At 57.6% G+C, this 16742-nt stretch overlaps 6 protein-coding genes across 6 annotated transcripts; 3 read left to right on the plus strand and 3 right to left on the minus strand.

The window, feature by feature from the left end:
* Window positions 1-493: 493 nt before the first annotated feature.
* Window positions 494-2829, minus strand: B0H64DRAFT_419774 (uncharacterized protein; the record flags this gene model as incomplete). Its single annotated transcript, XM_062805410.1, has 3 exons — window positions 494-668; window positions 760-1645; window positions 1704-2829. The coding sequence occupies 3 exons, from the start codon at window positions 2827-2829 to the stop codon at window positions 494-496; spliced, it is 2187 nt and encodes a 728-aa protein (XP_062656042.1).
* Window positions 2830-4253: 1424 nt separating this feature from the next.
* B0H64DRAFT_406977 (ribosomal protein S7 domain-containing protein) lies at window positions 4254-5572 on the minus strand. The gene is made up of 2 exons (XM_062804536.1): window positions 5100-5572; window positions 4254-4988 (listed from the first exon to the last, which is right to left on the minus strand). Exons 1-2 carry the CDS (start codon window positions 5462-5464, stop codon window positions 4541-4543), a joined length of 813 nt encoding a protein of 270 aa, XP_062656043.1. The 5' UTR covers window positions 5465-5572; the 3' UTR covers window positions 4254-4540.
* A 1824-nt stretch (window positions 5573-7396) lies between these two features.
* On the minus strand, window positions 7397-8234 carry B0H64DRAFT_230343 (uncharacterized protein). Its single transcript, XM_062799716.1, has 3 exons — window positions 8003-8234; window positions 7846-7905; window positions 7397-7728 (listed from the first exon to the last, which is right to left on the minus strand). The coding sequence occupies exons 1-3, from the start codon at window positions 8034-8036 to the stop codon at window positions 7541-7543; spliced, it is 282 nt and encodes a 93-aa protein (XP_062656044.1). The 5' UTR covers window positions 8037-8234; the 3' UTR covers window positions 7397-7540.
* A 3217-nt stretch (window positions 8235-11451) lies between these two features.
* Window positions 11452-13147, plus strand: B0H64DRAFT_406987 (uncharacterized protein). Its single transcript, XM_062804537.1, has 4 exons — window positions 11452-11884; window positions 11980-12005; window positions 12059-12438; window positions 12493-13147. Exons 1-4 carry the CDS (start codon window positions 11842-11844, stop codon window positions 13034-13036), a joined length of 993 nt encoding a protein of 330 aa, XP_062656045.1. The 5' UTR covers window positions 11452-11841; the 3' UTR covers window positions 13037-13147.
* B0H64DRAFT_406991 (peroxisomal biogenesis factor 11) lies at window positions 13148-14640 on the plus strand. Its single transcript, XM_062804538.1, has 2 exons — window positions 13148-14171; window positions 14233-14640. The coding sequence occupies exons 1-2, from the start codon at window positions 13627-13629 to the stop codon at window positions 14393-14395; spliced, it is 708 nt and encodes a 235-aa protein (XP_062656046.1). The 5' UTR covers window positions 13148-13626; the 3' UTR covers window positions 14396-14640.
* On the plus strand, window positions 14641-16249 carry B0H64DRAFT_406992 (kinase-like domain-containing protein). Its single transcript, XM_062804539.1, has one exon. It carries the CDS (start codon window positions 14837-14839, stop codon window positions 15818-15820), a length of 984 nt encoding a protein of 327 aa, XP_062656047.1. The 5' UTR covers window positions 14641-14836; the 3' UTR covers window positions 15821-16249.
* Window positions 16250-16742: the final 493 nt, after the last annotated feature.

A 16742-nucleotide genomic window follows, 5' to 3' on the forward strand; every position in this document is an offset into this window, starting at 1 on the left:
TGTGAAGTAGCCTCTGTTTTGGGGGGGTTTTACGAGAAAGAATAAGGGAACAATTGGGTTAGTTATGGTATTTATCAAGGGTGGACAGTCTCGGCTTCTATCTCTCGACGCTCAAAGTAGTTTAGGGCCCCATTCACCCTCAACATATCACTCTCACTCATTCATCATATCCATCCCCCCAATCAAGCGCAATCCTAATTATCATTTGATCATTAAGTCCCGTTCGCTGTCATTTCTAATCTCGAAAACACGCAAATCATACCACCACCTTGTAAAAGCGGATCTCAACCCCGACCGAAACCCAATAAACTACCCGCTAAAGCCAAAACAGCCGACCAAGGAGGGCATCTCCGTGTGAGAATTAGATAGCCCAACCCTCTCTACCGCTCCGCTGACCACTCCACATACATCTCTGGTATCCCCCTCCTCCTCCTCCTACTTCCCGCACTAGATCCCGATTCGAGCCAAGCTTCCACCGCTCTCACGGCGACTCCTAATCAATCTTCGCACTCGCCAGGCTCCTCGCGGCCGGGTTATGGATGTTGTTGATCTGGTGCGTCGAGGGCACGCGCTTATACTTGCCCTGCTTCCGCAGGCGCTTCCGCGCCACCATGACGGGCACGGAGCTCTTGGTGACGAGGTAGTTGGAGAACGAGCCGAGAATGACACTGCGCACTACTGTTAGTTACACCAGCCACAAAACACACAACTCCCGCCAGAGATGGAGACAAATAGGGGTAGGGGAAACCAAATACGCACCCCTTCAACGCGCTCCTCCCCCGGCTCCCCAGAATGACCAGCGTCGGGTCGACGAGGTCAATGACCTCGGTAATCAGGTGCTTCGGGTTCTTGCAGTGCAGCACCTCGACGATGACGCGGACCTGGAGGCGCGTCTTGCGGAGCAGCTTGGTGACGCGCTCGCTGATGCCCTGCACGGTCCTGTACCTGTCCTCCTCGGCCTTGCTGCGCTCGCGGTTGATGGACGGCGCCGGCGACACGCTCGCCGTGGTGCCCGCGTCCGACGTGTTGGACAGCAGCGGCCAGGGGCGCTGGTTGCGCAGCGGCAGGTCCGTGCCGCTCGGCGTGATGGGCGTCTTGCTCGACGCCACCGTGTTGATGGCCGCCGCCTGCTCCTTCATGGCCCTGGGCTCGTCCGGCACCTGCGCGTTATCGCTGGCGCCGATGCCCGTCTCCTCGTCGACGCAGTAGATGGCCAGGAGGGTGTCGCCGTCGCGGAGGACCGTGCCGATGGCCCACTCGAGCGCGTGGGTTGATTCATCGCTCAGGTCCGTGGCCACGAGGTACTTGCGCGGGGGCCGGTGTTCCTCTTCGGCGTCTTGGACGAGCTTTGAGTACTCGCCTCGGGTAATGATCTGGATCGTCCGGTGCGCCTCCGGGGTGTCCATAATCTGAGTCATGGCGAATGACAGTTTCTGCGCTCTCTTAATGTCGGTGAGGTCCGCCTCAGTATCCGAGTCCATGGGTGTGTGAGTCCCGGTCCCAGGGGGGTCATCAAAGCTGGTCGTCGGGTGGATTACGGGCTTGCTGTGTTTTACACGCTCGCCGGATGGGTTCGTCACCGTGATTTCTGGCTCGTCCAGAAGCGACCTGTACTGGTAGGGTTGCTGGGATGCCACTTGGAGACCTATCCGGCGCGGTTAGCGGGTTTGCCAGGCGAATCCGGGGTCTGCCCATGAACCTACGTTCTTCCTCGGCCGCGGCCAGAAGGCTCTTAGCTTGTCGTTGGCCATCGGGGCCTTCGGGCCGAGCAGTCTTCCTCCCCCGCTGTCCTTCCTCCCCGGACGAACTTCCATTGTCCTCGCTGCTATCCTCCACCAATAGTTCACCGTCGGGGCTCAGGTAGTCCTTAGCTAGCCTGCCAGTCCCGGTCATGTAGTTTGAGGGCTTCCGTTTTCCCAGCTCCGACAAGCTTCCGCCGGACCGGGCTAGGGCAGCGTCCGACAGTCGCCTATATGCATTGTTGTAGTCGGCGACATCAGGGTCATTGAGTGCTGCTCGGGCGGCGGGGCTGAGGTTTCGTAGGAGGGGCCCATGATGTGGGGAGTGCGAGCGCACCCCGGGGCGGCTGCTGGGCGATTTTGACTTGTTCCCCAGGCGCATTGACGGTCCGCTTGCGGAATGGTGACGCCCTCGGTCGCCGGGCAGAGCCAGGCCAGAGATGTCATTGCCCCTCATTATCTCGGCCATGGCATTGGATCGCTTAGTGCCCTGGTCGGATATTCCGCCGGTCCGCTTGCCGCCCTGGGTGACTCGTTTCGGTAGGGCCTGGCCTACGTGGTTCGTGATGATGCCGGAAAACTGGTACTCACTGGTCGGGTCGACTCGCGCAGGGCCCAACCTCGGCCCAAAGTCGACAGGCCTCGCGGAGGCGTCCGACATGCTCCTCGGATGGGCGCTGTTAGCCGCCTGGGCGCGAGCACTTGAGTCGGTCGGCGACGAGGGCGTACTCAACACTTGTTTTGTCGCGGGAGGTGGGCTGTCCACGTCCAGCATGCTTCGGACCGGTTTCGGTGGTGGCGGGCTGTCTACGTCGAGCATACTCCTCACGGGGGCTGCTTTGGCGCATGCTGTCTTAGTACGAAAACTATTGGGGGACACTGGAGAGAGGAGTATAGGAGACGGAGGGTCATCACCAATGTCTAGCATGCTGCGCACCGGGGAGCGGGGGGTGTAGGGTGATGGGGAGCGCCCCTCGAGCGAGCTGGGAGGCCTAGGTCGTGGATTCGAAGATCCCTCTAGAAGTGCGAGCACCTCCTTTCGTTCCTCGTCGAGCATCGCCTCCATCGACATCGCTTTGTGCCCCGCCATGATGAGCGGCGCTCGGGCACGGTATGCTGGTCTGGTCGCTGTTTGTGGCGGGTGGAGGAAGAGGAAGTGGTTGTACAAGCAGGTAACGTATGACGTGGAGAGGATCGATTAATGAACCCGGAGGTATGTTCCAGGTGGTGGTTCGATATCGTAGAGTTCTACGGCGTGGTGTCGGGTAGTCTCTCTCAGCTTGGTAGGATATGAGGCCGGGGTGGAAGTAATGTCAATTGTCGAAGCCGCATCTCGATCTGCGACGGGCGAGCCCTCTAAATCGTCTTTGTCGGCCCTCAGGACATAGCGGGGGCGTCAGCCCAGCTGTTTTTCGCCCCGAGTCCTGTGTCGAGGATAGCGCCGACGCCAAGATGCTTGTCCCAAGGAAAGACAGCTCTGGCTCCGTTTTGCCAAGATACCAAGACACCGATTACAAGGTTCGCTGGGTTCTGCGAAGCTGCCCAGGTGCACTGCCGCGTCTCGTTGGAATTTTTGGTGGGGCGAGATGGTGCTCGCTGCTTGCGTGAATTTCAGGTGGTTGAAAAAGGAGAGGATATCGGCCGCAATTGCGAGGAAGATACGGCACAAGAATGGACTGAGGTCGGGAATATTTGGGGTTTAGTGGCTTTTTCAACACTGGAGCAAACGGAAGAGCTCGACTCGCCGCATGACGTGCGGGGGTGGGGGGAGCTCTGGCTAGGGGGCGGGTCTTCCCGGTGGATCGAGCCTGACTGAACGGGGCCCCTGAAACTTCTGGGCACACGACCGGCTTTGGCGACTTCGTGATGCTTCCTCTATCACATGCCCGTGTTCGTTCTCTATTTTGATTTTAGTATTTTGCTCAGTCCCTTTCCCCTCAGATTTCTCTCTTGCTGGGTATTCTTCCATGATGACCATTTCACCCGAGTTGTTTCTCTTTCTTCCTTTCCTCCTCGTCTATTCTACCACTCCCTTCGCCTTGGTGGGGTAGGCAGCCCAAGGAGTCGGAGATCTTGCGTCGGGAAGCTGTACGGTTGGCGCTTACGCGGCTATGGGTTTGCGCCGAGTGAAATTGTTATGTACAGTAGACCCTGCTTATCAGTGGGTTGTGGACGGCAGTTGTTTTTAGCTGTTGGTTTAGCTATTGGTCTGGACCCTCGCTCCGGCTGTGACGGCACCTTTGTGCTTAAAATCCGAGAACTCTGTCAAACGACACCAATGTCTCGGGGTCAGAACCTCTCCGAGACCAATCAGGCACAACTTACCAAAGAGTAAATGCCTCCAGTGCCACGTTTCCTGGCCGAGGCAGTAAACAGAGAAGAACGAACATTCAACGGGAATAAACCAACAAGAAAACGGTTCCTGCTAGCCAATCTACTTTCTTTCATCTATAACAGCGTCGGGGTATCAGATGCCCTGCAAATCCAATTCTGAAAACCGACGGGCCGTGAATTGCGGATATTTCCTAAACATCATGGAATGTCTGGATTCATGCCGTCTGGAATTCATAGTTAACAAGCAAAGGTAAAGTCAGCAGCCCAACGAAAGCCAGCAAGCATGTCTAAGCTTAGAAAGCGATTCGTGGACGCAAAAATAGTCCATACATATAAAGTACAGTACATTGAGGCTCCGTCACAAAACCACAGCCGCTCTCCCAGCAGTGGAACATCCCACATCCCACATCCCACACCCGGGCTCCCTCCCCGAGCACAACCCCCCTCTCCCCAAAACACCCCCCCCCTCAAATCTTGCCCTTCACAGCCGAGTGCATCAGGTTAGCACGGTTACCCGTACCCGCCTTGTGGACCTGGATGCGCTTGTCCCAGACACTCGACCGGCCCTCCACGACAGCCACGATCTCCTCGGCGACGCGGTGGGGGAACATGGTGCGGCCGCTGCCCTTGGACTTCTTCTTGCGGACGGCGTCGAGGATCCAGCCGAAGGCGGTGCGGCGGCGCTGGCGCTCGCGCAGCGGCGTGGGCACGTCGAGCGACTTGCCGCCGCCCGCCAGGCCCTTGAACCCGCGCATCCTGACCAGCGGCGCGACCGAGTCGATGGCGAGCGCGAGGTACAGGACCGGGTCGAGCGGGAGGTGGGCGGCGGGGGGCGCGCCGGGGAGGAGGGGTTTGGCGGGGTCGAGGCGGGGGGGGTGGTGAGGTGCGCAGGTATTTGAGGATGATGGCCATGTCCTGCAATTGAAGATTCTCAAAGTCAGAATGGCCCGGTCTTGTTTCCTTCCTTCAGTTCATAAGGCCCTTACCCGTTGTGCCTTGGCCAGTTTCCCGTCTTCCATCAATAACCTCGTAACCTGCGAGATAACCGAGTCGTAACGGTGCTTGGCGTGCTTCTGCGAGGGCAGTGGTAGGTCCGGCAGCCCGTACTTGTGGCCCTCGACGGACGGGTCCAGGGCGTTGATGCCATACTCGATCATTCGCAGTTGGCTCAGCGCCTTCTCATTGTCCTCGCTGACAAAGGCGGGTGGCTGGCTGTCGGGTACCATAGACTGGGGCAGGGCGCCGGAGTTGGTGTTCGGTAACCGTGATGTGGTGTTGTCGGCCAGTCCCCTCGCCAACGCAGCCGGGCCGGACGGCGGCCCTTGGGCAAAGGCCCGGGTCCGTGTCGAGAGGGCTCTGCAGGCCGACCAAATGTTCAACCTCGGTGGCATGGTTTCTGTGTGGTTGGATCGGCAATTGCGACCTGATACGACGACGTCGCGGCTGCTGCACGCAAAGGAGCGTTCTCGAAAAATTGAGCGAATGCCGGGGTTTAGCCGTGGCTGAGGTTAAGCGGGCCGGGTGTCTGTTCCCGTTGAGCCCCGCCCAGGTTTGATCCGATCCATCTCGATTCCCGGCAGCCACACTGTGCGGGGGGCGCCACACACCGCTGAGCCCCAAAGATCGGATCCGAACCTTTCGTGCCTTCTCCCACCGGCCAAACCCCCACAGGACGCTATTCGCTGTAGCGGCAGTCACGGGAACAGGTGCTGCTGCCCGCCGTCTGCTGGCTTCCCACATGCGCGTCCCCAGATTCATTTCCCCATTCAGGCCTGACGTGGACACAAAACAGGCCTACCACACCCCAGCCGATGGGGCTCGGTCCGAGAACCACGACTGTCGGGAACAAATCAGAAACACTAAATGCCCTTCAAGCAGCAGTTTCCCACACTGGCGGTGAGGTGCAATTCCGCCATGGAACCTCCCGTTCGTCAGTTCCTAATCTGTATCTCCCGCATCATCAATCCATCCCCTCGGAACCACCCTCCCGATTTGATCAATTGGCTCGGCTTTCGACAGCGTTTGTTTTCTTCACTTAGCGCCATCAAGGGATGAGCTGGACAGGGTGGGTGAGTTGTGAATGTGAGGTGGGTTCAGTTCAGTTCGGTGGTGGGAAACTGTCCGCCATTGGAGCTTGTGTCATTCCCATCTTTGAGGGCGAGAGACCGAGAAAATAACAAACAATGAGTTATATGAGTTCGAAACAGCCAATCCAATCTAAACCCAGTCCAGCCAGCCGATGCCATAATAACCAAATGCAATGAGAAACTTTTATCAGCCATCCGAAACTCCCGTTGCTTCTAGCTTCCGTTGCCTGTGAGCCTGTCCACCCAGATGACCGGGGGGATGCTCATCACCAGGTGGTCTGATGACCAAAAGCGCAGACCGCTTCTGGGTCCCGGTCTCGAGAACCAAACCCATCCCGCCAGCGCAGCAGCACCAGACACCTGGGCGACCCGGTGAGGCAAGCCGTCGTCCACCAGAAGCAGCCGGAACGCTTTTGGACTCCATCCCGCTCCAATGGTCCAGAAGAACAGGGATATCCAATCCAGAACATTGCCTTCCCCCATCCTTGCCATGCTTGAGAGTGAGGTCCAAGATTACCGCCAGAGAAGGAAAGAGAATCCAGTGAAAAAAGATGCAATGCCGAACTTCACCGAATTACCCTGGCCATCCAAATAAAAATCACAATGAAAAATAAAGAAACCTCCGCGGGGTCCACTGGCAGCATCGTAGATTCCCAATGTGCCGTGTGGCATGCCCGATATGCGACAACTCCACAGAAAGTTTTTAAAAAAAATAACCAAGATGGAAACAAAATGGGGAGGAAAAAAGGGGCAGGAAACTGTAAACAGAAAATAGAAATGGTCCCCCGAAATTAAAGGAGTGGTATCACCGTTGTACAGGAATGTAAGGCAAGAAACAACCAAAGAATAAAGGAGGCCCGTAGAAACACCCTCGACACCACCGTCAAACTGTCGTCGTAAGCCGGAGTCGTCCGCCACCCGGGTGGGTGGGTTGGTGGGTGTAAGTCCGTGGTTTGTGAGGGTGGGGGCTGGATAGCGAGCACCTGGACGGAGGTGAGAAGAGGGGGGGGAGGGAGGAGGTAGCGGATACGGCAACCCGAGAGACAGACCCAGCAGCAAAGCCAGACCGCGTGGAAGGCAGAGATATCAAACAGCACACATGCCGTCCAGAGTTCCAGTAGAAGAACCCAGGACTCCACGGCCATTTGATTCCCGCCCTTTCAACGGCCACCTGCCTTGCTGAACGATGGGCCATCAATCTCAGCGCATCCCACCTCCCCATCCCTCCACAAAACTCAACACCCCATCACCCGCCCTCACCCGCCAAACCTCAAGCACACCCCCATAGCCCGGAAAGAGCCGAAACAGCCGAAGCGACAAAACAGCGAGATAGGCGGCCAGGAGGTCAGGCAACGCCCCCGCCCCCAGTAAGTAACCAGTCTACCAGCCGGAGCGGCTGGTAGCCGGGGAGCTGGCGGGGCTGGAGCCGGCGGTGGTGCTGAGCCAGCCCAGGGCGACCTCGGCGGCGTCCTCCCTGGCGTTGTTGAGGTTCTTGCCGTCGTACCAGAAGCGCGCGCTGTGGGTCGTGCCGTAGATGGTCACCGTGCTCGACCAGGCCGTGCGGCCGCCTATAGCAACACAAGACGTGTTAGTAGGTTCTGGGGGGTGTTTGGTGTCCTACTGCTGGTTTACAATACTGCCAACACTTGCTGTAATACGTGATAGGGGGAGAGGGGGCAGCATACCTCGCCTGTCGGAGACGATCTGAAAGACGGGCACGGCGATGTTAAACTCGCGGCAGGCGCCTACGGGTGGCGGTTAGTTGGCGAAAGATATACGGCGGGGAGGAGGACGCGGGGATGTGTTAGGGGTTGGGGGGTGGTTTGGAACGGGGTGCTATACCCTCGAGCTTGTCTTGCCAGGTCTGGTACGCCATTGTGTTGCGTTTGGAGCGTGGGACGGAGGATTCGTGAGAATGGAGGCTTCCAAATCTGGTGGCGTCGGCGGTGATGGTGCTAAGATCTGCAGAGGTCTTGGCCAGATCGATCGTGACAGGGTACTTGGGTTGTCAAGCAAGAGAGGAGAACGAGTCGGTAGTGACTGCGTCCTGGATCGCCTTTATACTCTCGGGACAGCCCGTAGCGGCAGGTACCACTTGGGTTTCCAGGCAACCGGTCTGCGAGACGACTGATGTGGCCGCAAGGGATTCGAAGAGCCGAAGTGCTTAATTAAGCTGCATGCCCCTTGCTGTACCGTTCGCGCCGTCTCTTGTTTTGCTCTTCCCCGAGAGACTTGTTTGTTCGCAAAGGTGCAGGACGTCAGCGAGTAGATTATGGGCAGGAGACGGGATGGTGCATCGTGGCCGCGGACAGACGGACGGACAAGACGGAACCAGGAGGCGATGAGATTCTATCCTCTCCCCGGTGTAGATGGAGGAAGTAAACGGGACTGGGGGAAAATGCGAGCAACATCAGATATTTTAGCGACTTGGGACTATTGTGATGGCTATCCTACTGTGGGGATTGGCGGGCTGTCCCGGCATGGCGACGACTTGTCTCCATCCGAGGCGGTGGATGGATAAGATTTCTTTTCCGATCTTCTTGACCGTCTTCTTTGCTTTTTGGCCCCTGCGCTGCTGTTGTGTGCCAAGTCACCGGCCTCCAGCGAACAAGGTGCCACGGATCCATTGGGACTCGAGTAGGCCATGGCACCAGGCCTGACGTTACTGCAGACTGAGTGGAAAGCGGCAGCACACGGCATGACCCGGTGTGTATGTCCGAACGTACATCTCGACGTTGACGCCAGCGGTGGGCGAGATAAGCGTGGATGCACGGGGGCGCGGTGCCGAGCACCGTCTCTGCCGGGAATTGGCGCGCCCCGGTGCCGTGTTTCGCCCGGGACGAGGAAGTCAAGACAAAGTGTGCGGAAAAAGCAATGGGATGCACCACCGGTCTGCCACAGGAGCAAGGGTTCAAAGCTTGGGTGCCCGCTGGGGCGCCGATGAGCTGTCAACCCACTCGAGCCGCTACCCAAAACGAACTAACGCGAGGAGGAAGAACAAGGGGTAAAAGGAGTGAACTGGTGCTCTCGTACGGGCTGTCAGCGCCCAGAAAGCAAGAACAGGCAGAATAACACGACAGAGATCATTTTGTGGGCTGGGCAGAAATGCCATGTCGTTCGGGTGCCAAGACGAGCGAGGTTCGTCTGAGTTGTCACCGTCAGATGCAGTCGTAGTCTAAATCGAGAGCAGGGCTGTTCACCTTGGCCTGTGACAGAAGGCGGAACAGCGAATCGGACAGCAGCAACAGATACTTGCCCGACGGTCATTGGACGGGAAAAACGTGGTCGTGTTTCGTGTCAACAGAAAGTGTACATCGACAACATTGCCGGCCTGTCGAAATGAACCGGAGCGTTGAATGTGCGACCAGTTCGACATTAATCCGCAGTTTGTGTGCCGTCATATTGCTCCGGAAGAGAAACCCGGAGTTTGCTTCTTCATTTCCTAATGAGTGTACTGTGTACATCCGTGCCAGCCGCCAGGTGTGGCGGGATTATCAGATCTCTCCAACCATGGGGGCAGCGACCGGGATGTCAACAAACCATGTCGCGGAGGCAATGCCGTTGGGTGGTTGACTGGTTGGAGAATGGCAGCTGAGCAAACACAGATCAGGCGGTACCGGTCTGCCGGGAACTCCCACTAGTTCTGGTTTCACGAATGGCGGTCTCCAGGATCCGCATGTTGTGCAGCAATGAGGCGCGCCCACGAGACCCTACCACAGGCGGTGCTTGACGGCTAGCGCACCTTAGAAAGCGACCGATGCAAGGTTGGACTGGTACGTTGTACACGTACCTGTACCACCAACAGCATCGGACTTCTGAGGTTGGCTCCGCGTTGTTCCGCGACTCAATTTTGGGATTCGTTTCTGAAGCGGACTGAGAGATTGGAGGAAAACGTCCATTCGAGCCGCGGACGCGGACTCAGAGCCAATAATTGTTCCCAGTCGAATGTCCTTGCCGCTGTCAACATGTTTCCGAGCGAGGGCCCCCATGCTGCTCTCCGGGATCTCTGGAGATCCAGAACAGATATCCCTTCCGGCACAACCATTCCGTCCCGCCCTGGTTTCCAGAAGCTCTGAACACAGTGCGCAGGACGAATTAGGTGGGATGCTCAAACGGCGGCTCGAACCTCGCAGCAGGTTCCCGTCGCGGAGAAGAAGTGCTGTCGATTGATCGGTGTACAGAGTTGGCTCGGGTGACACGCGGCTTGTGCTTCGGCCCAAGTTGGGTGCAAGGGGGGGTTAACGGGCCTCGACCAACCCGGCATGCGGATGACCACGCGACTCCGATAGGGTACGAGAACCGAATGAGTGAACGGCAACTGCCTAACAAGCGAGTGCCGGCGTCACGTCGCGGTGATATCGGTGTTTCAAAGCGTTGCGACGTCTGCCGTGGCCCGCCGGGTGTCCCCCGAATATGGCCGGCGCACAAGCAAGCTTCCGCAACGTTCCGCGGTTGGCAAGCTTCGTCGGCGGCGCCGGTGCGAGAAAGGACGTAGGAACGTGTAAGGACGTGGCAAAAGAAAAATGTGTCAGAACGACCCTCGCTGGGGCGAGGGCGAGGGCCTGTTTATAGACGAAAGAGCTCCGGTAGGCTGGTGCGGAACGCCAGTGGCGTATTGCCATGTCAAACAGGACGGCCACCACACGCAAAGTGGCGTACGGCGATGAGAGACACGGCCCAGCCGAGTATCACCGTCCCAAGTTGGGCAGCACATTTGATCAGAAGTAATGAGCTGGCGGCCGTCGGGCCCATGCAATGGTGAGCTCCAACCCGACTACTTTGACAAGTGGTGAGGTGATAAACCTGCTGATTAGGACGTGCGAATAACAGCCTCGAGGAGCCACGATCCCACTGAAACGACGCCACGGATTGAACATCAAGGCTGCTAGGTAGCGAAAACAGAATTATTCGAATGGCTGAACTTCAAGCATCGTTGTACGAAGTACAGAATACATTGATGCAAAAAAGCCTTGGTTGTTGGGCGCGTGTCGAGCTCGACATAAAGCGTGCTCGACTCCGAAGTGACAGCGGCGGGCCGTTTGCCGAGCCATAATTTCTACTATCGATAGAGAAATCACTTCATTTCGGCTTGTAATCGTCGTCGTTGGGGATCAAGCTTGGCGGTGGTTGTCAACAAATCTGCGTTGCTCATAACTATGAGGAAGCAGGAAGGAGGTCCCGAAGAATAAAAACATAAGCGTAACGGTACGAGGTAACCTTCGTCATTACGAATACCGCGCCGCGGTAATCTATAACCGTTACAAACGACAAACGAGGCTCAGCTGAGGGCGCGAAGCATGTGCCCACCAAGCTCCACCTGACCCGTTTCGGGATGGTCGCCCCTCAATTGCCTCGGCTCAGCAACCCCAGGATTTGGCAGGCTCCATTCATCGCAAGGGGGCGGCGATGAACAGCCCTGCCGAGGGAACCGCCCCTCGCCGTGTCGCAGCATGACCGTGTCTTGCCCGAGTGTTACCCGGCCGAAGTCCATTTGAACGCAGGCCTGTATCCGGTTTCCATTCCTTTGTCCGACTCATCCCTCGCTCTGAATCGCGGCCGGTGTGTAGTGGAATCAACTCGGTAATTCGACTTTGAGCGCGCTTCTTACCCTCCACTCACTTCGAGTTATCCGTATCCTCGGTCCAATCAACTGAATTGTCCCGCGTGCGCCCGCCGCAACGATGCCCTTCAACACGGAATTAACGCGCCGCCTCGGCATTGCAGGTATGTGCTTCGAACGGGCGGTTTACATATGCCTTTGGCATACCGACGCAATCTGGATTTCCGACGCTGACATGGCTCTTGTTGGCGATATACAGTCCCCGTTGTGCAGGGAGGCATGCAGGCAAGCAAACTCACCTCTCCCAAGTCGAGTACAAGAAAACTAACATTTACCAGCATGTCGGAACCGCTGAGATGGCGAGTGCCGTGTCCAATGCCGGCGGCTTAGGTATTATCACAGCCCTAATCTGGCCTGAGCCGGAAGGACTGCGCCAGGAGATCCGCAAGTGCAGGAAAATGACGAGCAAGCCGTTCGGTGTCAACATCACCCTGCTCCCGGCGATTGTTCCGCCTGACTACGAGGGGTACGCCCAGGTCGCCATTGACGAGGGCATCAAAATCGTTGAGACTGCCGGGAACTCGCCAGGGCCTGTCATCGCAAAGCTCAAGAAGGCTGGCTGCATCATCCTGCACAAGTGCACAACCATCAGGCACGCCCAGTCCGCGATAAAGCTCGGCGTTGACTTTTTGAGCATTGATGGGTTTGAATGCGCTGGGTAAGCTAAACACACCCGGATCCGGCTTGACGGGTAGGACTGACAATTGTATAGCCACGTGGGTGAGTCGGACATCACAAACTTCATCCTGCTCAGCCGGGCGCGTCAAACGCTCAATGTGCCCTTCATCGCGTCGGGCGGCTTCGCCGACGGACAGGGCCTCGCGGCGGCGCTGTGCCTTGGTGCGTGCGGTGTCAACATGGGAACGCGGTTCCTGTGCACTGTTGAGAGCCCGATCCACCACAACATCAAGGAGCAGATCGTAAAGGCGGAGGAGACAGACACGGCGCTGGTCCTGCGGCGCTGGCGCAACACTACGCGCTTGTACCGCAACAAGGTTACCGAGCAGGCGCTCAAGGTCGAGCGCGAGAGCAAGACGGGGGAATTCTCCGAGATCCAGCCCTACGTCAGCGGCAAGCGCGGCCGCGAGGTATTCGTCAACGGCGACCCGGAGTATGGCGTTTGGACCGCGGGCCAGGTCATCGGTCTAATTCACGATATCCCCAACTGCAAGGACCTCGTTGCGCGGATCGAGAAGGAGGCGGAGGAAACGCTGAAGGCACGGACGGGGTTATTTACCCCTTCACCGAAACTGTAACTGTTTCCTAGAATGTAAATAAGGGCGGGTGGGTCTGTGTTTTGGGAGCGTGGGATCTCGCATTTGGATCAAGATCATGTAGAAAGAAATACGGAGCGTGGAATCTATGCAAAACTCGCATACATAACCCTAACCTGATGTTTTGTGCTGGACCGGCCGTTGAGTTATCAGCCGAAACGAGCCCCGCATTGCTCCGTTCCTGGGTTGCTCCCTGTGTCCCCTTCGGCTCGCAATGCAATTGCGGCAGCGAGCGCAACCTCGGCATGTGCGCATTGCGGCATCGCGCGAGCCATCTCACCCCCAATGACCCCATCCCCTTTGTGACCTCCACCTTCCGCCATCCCGACCTTGATCAATCGTCCCGATCCTTTTTTCCCTCGGATATTGCCACAACAGTCACGAAAACCGAAGCCAATTCCATTCAACCGCAACAATCCAACCGACCGCCTCTAACATACATACACACGCGCACGGCGACCCGCACCCACACCCACGTCCACGCCCACGCTATATCCATTACCCATTCGCACTTACACGCAATTATCTAGTGAGGGAAAGCCAACGAGCACCCAAACACCACCACCGCCAAAATGGTCGCCGACACGCTCATCTACCACCCGGCAGTCTCGCACTACCTCAAATTCGTCGCCACCACGGCCGGCCGCGACAAGCTGCTGCGCACGCTGCAGTACTTTGCGCGGTTCTACGCGTGGTACCTGCTGCGGACCAACCGCACGCAGGCGTCCATCCAGCCGTGGGAGGCCATGAAGAAGCAGTTCGGCCTGGTGCGCAAGGTGCTGCGGGCGGGCAAGAACGTCGAGCACTTCAAGGCCGCCGCCGTCGCCGCCGACGCCTCCAAGACCGCCGACCCCGTCCTGCGCTACACCGCCGTCGGCCGCCAGCTCGGCTACGCCGGCTACCTGTCCATGGACCTCGCCACCCTGCTCGACGCCACGGGCATCCGCAAGAGCCCCCGCGCCAAGCGCTTCCAGCAGGAGGCGTACCGCTTCTGGGCGTTTGGGATCGCTTGCAGCTTGGTCGGCCAGGTGTACACCCTGCACCGCCTGCGCCAGCGCGAGGCGACGGTCGACCGCAAGGAGGGCGAGGGCGTGTTGGAGGGGAAGAGGATTGCCATGTGAGTTTTGATGTTTTGCTCTGTCTTTGTTGGGGTGCAATGTACTAACGGTGTATCGCAGGGAACGCGCGGCTAGCCGGCTGCAGCTCACTTCGGACCTGTGCGACCTGACGGTTCCTCTGTCGGCCCTCAACTGGGTTGGCTTCGACGACGGCTTTGTTGGCCTTGCGGGTACGCTGAGCTCTTTGATCGGCGTGTACCTGCAGTGGAAGAAGACGGCCTGAGGAGGGTGGGTGATGCCGCGAGTGTGAGGCATGCGGGCTAAACTGGCATTGCGCTTGGGCATGCTGGATGGCCCCCATTACAAAAGTGATTGCCGGCTTTCGGGGGATTGCAGAGTGTGCCGTGGATGGCGGTGGGCGGCTGATATTTTTGATACCTCCGAGTCTTGTTAGCTCTTCTTACCTTCTCAGCTGTGTATATCCGGTGTAGTTCAGAGACGAAATGTATTGTAATTCATAAGCCGAAGGCGGCGCGCAGGGGTGCTAATAAGACTATAATCCTGTTTTACAGTTCCATCCGATGCAGACAGTCGTCCCCAATCCAAGGTCACCTTTCTGAGGTAGCCCCGCACCATAAGCAGCTCGTGCCCTACCCAACTTCATCCACTCCTCGCTCTCGCCAGTCTCACATCACAACGCGCGGGTGCGTCCAGCTCAGTCAGTATGTCCAACAGCGAATCTGCTCCTGAGGGAAAGGACAAACAACCGCTCTCTCTTGGCGAGCCATCAGCCGCATCTGAGCCAACCTACATGGCGGAGTACAAGACTATCAGGGGCAAAAGTACGGTCGCGCGGCGCCTCCGGGCGCGGTATCGGGAGAAACTCCAGGCGCGTGGCATAAAACCCCCTCCTTCGCCACCTCCACCGCTGGAGCCAATTCTCGACCCGCTAGGACAGGAGCTCCTCGACGCCGGCGGCGAAATCATCTCGGAACGCTACGGCCGCTGGGTCATCAAACACGCCTGCGGCACGCGAGTGACCAAGTTCCCATACGGCGGGGTCCGGCCCTCAGAGGTCGAAGCGCTACGGTTCGTGGCCGGACACACCAGCATTCCCGTCCCGCGCGTCTACGACGTAGGGGAGCGGCACTTTACAATGGACTTCATCCCCGGCGAGACGGTCAAGCAAGCGTGGGACCGCACGCTCTCGGCAGAGGACAGGGCGCTGGTGGCTCGCCAGCTCAGGGACTACATCACGCAGCTACGCGCCGTCAAGAGTCCCGACGGGAGCATCTGCTCGTTTGGCGGGCGTGAGGTGATTGACAACCGCTGGACGCCCGTCAAGGGCGGGCCGTTTGCGGACGAGGCTGCCTACAACGAGTTCCTGGTCTCGGGCCTGCGGGAGCAGGCGGCCGTTCGCGAGATGGTACGCGCGCAACTGCGATTACGGGCGGACCATGAGATAGTGCTGACACATGGCCGGCTGGATGCTACTAACATTATAGTGCAGCCTGGAGTTGGCGTTGTTGGTATCGTTGGTTGGGAAGACGCGGGGTATTACCCGGAATATTTTGAGTTGGTCGTTATAATCGGTGGAGTGAGGTGTGGTTACTATGGGGAGCTGCTGAACATATTTCCGCAGCGGTATGATGCCGAGTTCGCGGTCGAACAGGTCATTACACAGTGGAGCAAACATAGATGGTACTAGATGGGAGGAAGTAAACTTATGGTTGTAGATGAAAGTGTCGCCCACTCCCCGACGCCCAAGAAGGTGAAGGATTGGTCGCAGGGGTTCGAGTAGAAGAAACTTATCAAGCAGAAGAAAACAAGAACAAAGCTGTACAACATAATATACCGAGCTCTTGTGACCGATAAAACCTTTTAGGGTTTAGCACCTTTCCTCGGCTCCCGGATGGATGTCTTGCATTCCGTTCCTGCGGTCGGGGTCTGGGCGATATCCATCGGAGAACCAAAGGTCTCCCCAACATTTTTTTGGAGGCGCTGTGATAAACCCCTGTCCTTCCTACCCACCATACCCCTGTCAAACATTCTGGAATGCAAGGGCACTTTGTTCAGGCCGTTCTGTGACACATGTGACGTTTTCGATTACTGAACCCCTTCCTCCCGTTCTCACGTCCAATCTGACGCACAACTCCAAGTCTCCAACCGAAGCATTGAAGGGTCCCACAGCTGCTCACGCCTTGCACCAGGCAAATAAACAATTCCATAAGATACCTCGGTACCTAATGCGACTCAGAAGTGGTCCGCCGCGATTGCGGTATGCTCGCACGTGCTCCAGAAACATCAAACCCACCCAACATGGGGGCCGGTATGGAACTCTGCGGCCAAGATACCCAAACAGGATAGGAGACCAGCCAATTCCAAAATGGATGACGGCACACAGAATGACCTTGCATTGACTAGTGGCGGCGCTGAATGCGCGTGCGTCTTTGCAGGCTGCTTGGGTGCCATGGACCGCCGGCAGCTTGTTTCATCTTGCAGATTCGTACCTGAGGGCGTCTCGCTCACTCCATCCCGTCAGTGTTTGTATATATAGACACCACATGCGCAAGAGCTCGCGACGTGTCAAATGCCAATTCTTCGTCAGATTCGTCTTTTTACATACATAT

This window comes from Chaetomium fimeti (genome assembly GCF_033439085.1).
Source record: "Chaetomium fimeti strain CBS 168.71 chromosome Unknown B0H64scaffold_7, whole genome shotgun sequence".
Lineage (NCBI taxonomy): Eukaryota > Fungi > Ascomycota > Sordariomycetes > Sordariales > Chaetomiaceae > Chaetomium > Chaetomium fimeti.

What these genes read in the sequence shown, in the direction of transcription:
- B0H64DRAFT_406992 (XM_062804539.1), top strand. Translation starts at nt 14,837, where the DNA reads ATGTCCAACAGCGAATCTGCTCCTGAGGGAAAGGACAAACAACCGCTC.
- B0H64DRAFT_406987 (XM_062804537.1), top strand. Translation starts at nt 11,842, where the DNA reads ATGCCCTTCAACACGGAATTAACGCGCCGCCTCGGCATTGCAG. An exon ending in GCGCCGCCTCGGCATTGCAG is followed by an intron (nt 11,885 to 11,979) that starts GTATGTGCTTCG and finishes GGCGATATACAG; the next exon opens with TCCCCGTTGTGCAGGGAGGC. An exon ending in GATGGGTTTGAATGCGCTGG is followed by an intron (nt 12,439 to 12,492) that starts GTAAGCTAAACA and finishes ACAATTGTATAG; the next exon opens with CCACGTGGGTGAGTCGGACA.
- B0H64DRAFT_406991 (XM_062804538.1), top strand. Translation starts at nt 13,627, where the DNA reads ATGGTCGCCGACACGCTCATCTACCACCCGGCAGTCTCGCACTACCTC. An exon ending in GAGGGGAAGAGGATTGCCAT is followed by an intron (nt 14,172 to 14,232) that starts GTGAGTTTTGAT and finishes GGTGTATCGCAG; the next exon opens with GGAACGCGCGGCTAGCCGGC.
- B0H64DRAFT_406977 (XM_062804536.1), bottom strand. Translation starts at nt 5,464, where the DNA reads ATGCCACCGAGGTTGAACATTTGGTCGGCCTGCAGAGCCCTCTCGACA. An exon ending in GTTATCTCGCAGGTTACGAG is followed by an intron (nt 4,989 to 5,099) that starts GTTATTGATGGA and finishes CTTCAATTGCAG; the next exon opens with GACATGGCCATCATCCTCAA.
- B0H64DRAFT_230343 (XM_062799716.1), bottom strand. Translation starts at nt 8,036, where the DNA reads ATGGCGTACCAGACCTGGCAAGACAAGCTCGAGG. An exon ending in CTGGCAAGACAAGCTCGAGG is followed by an intron (nt 7,906 to 8,002) that starts GTATAGCACCCC and finishes CGCCACCCGTAG; the next exon opens with GCGCCTGCCGCGAGTTTAAC. An exon ending in GATCGTCTCCGACAGGCGAG is followed by an intron (nt 7,729 to 7,845) that starts GTATGCTGCCCC and finishes GTGTTGCTATAG; the next exon opens with GCGGCCGCACGGCCTGGTCG.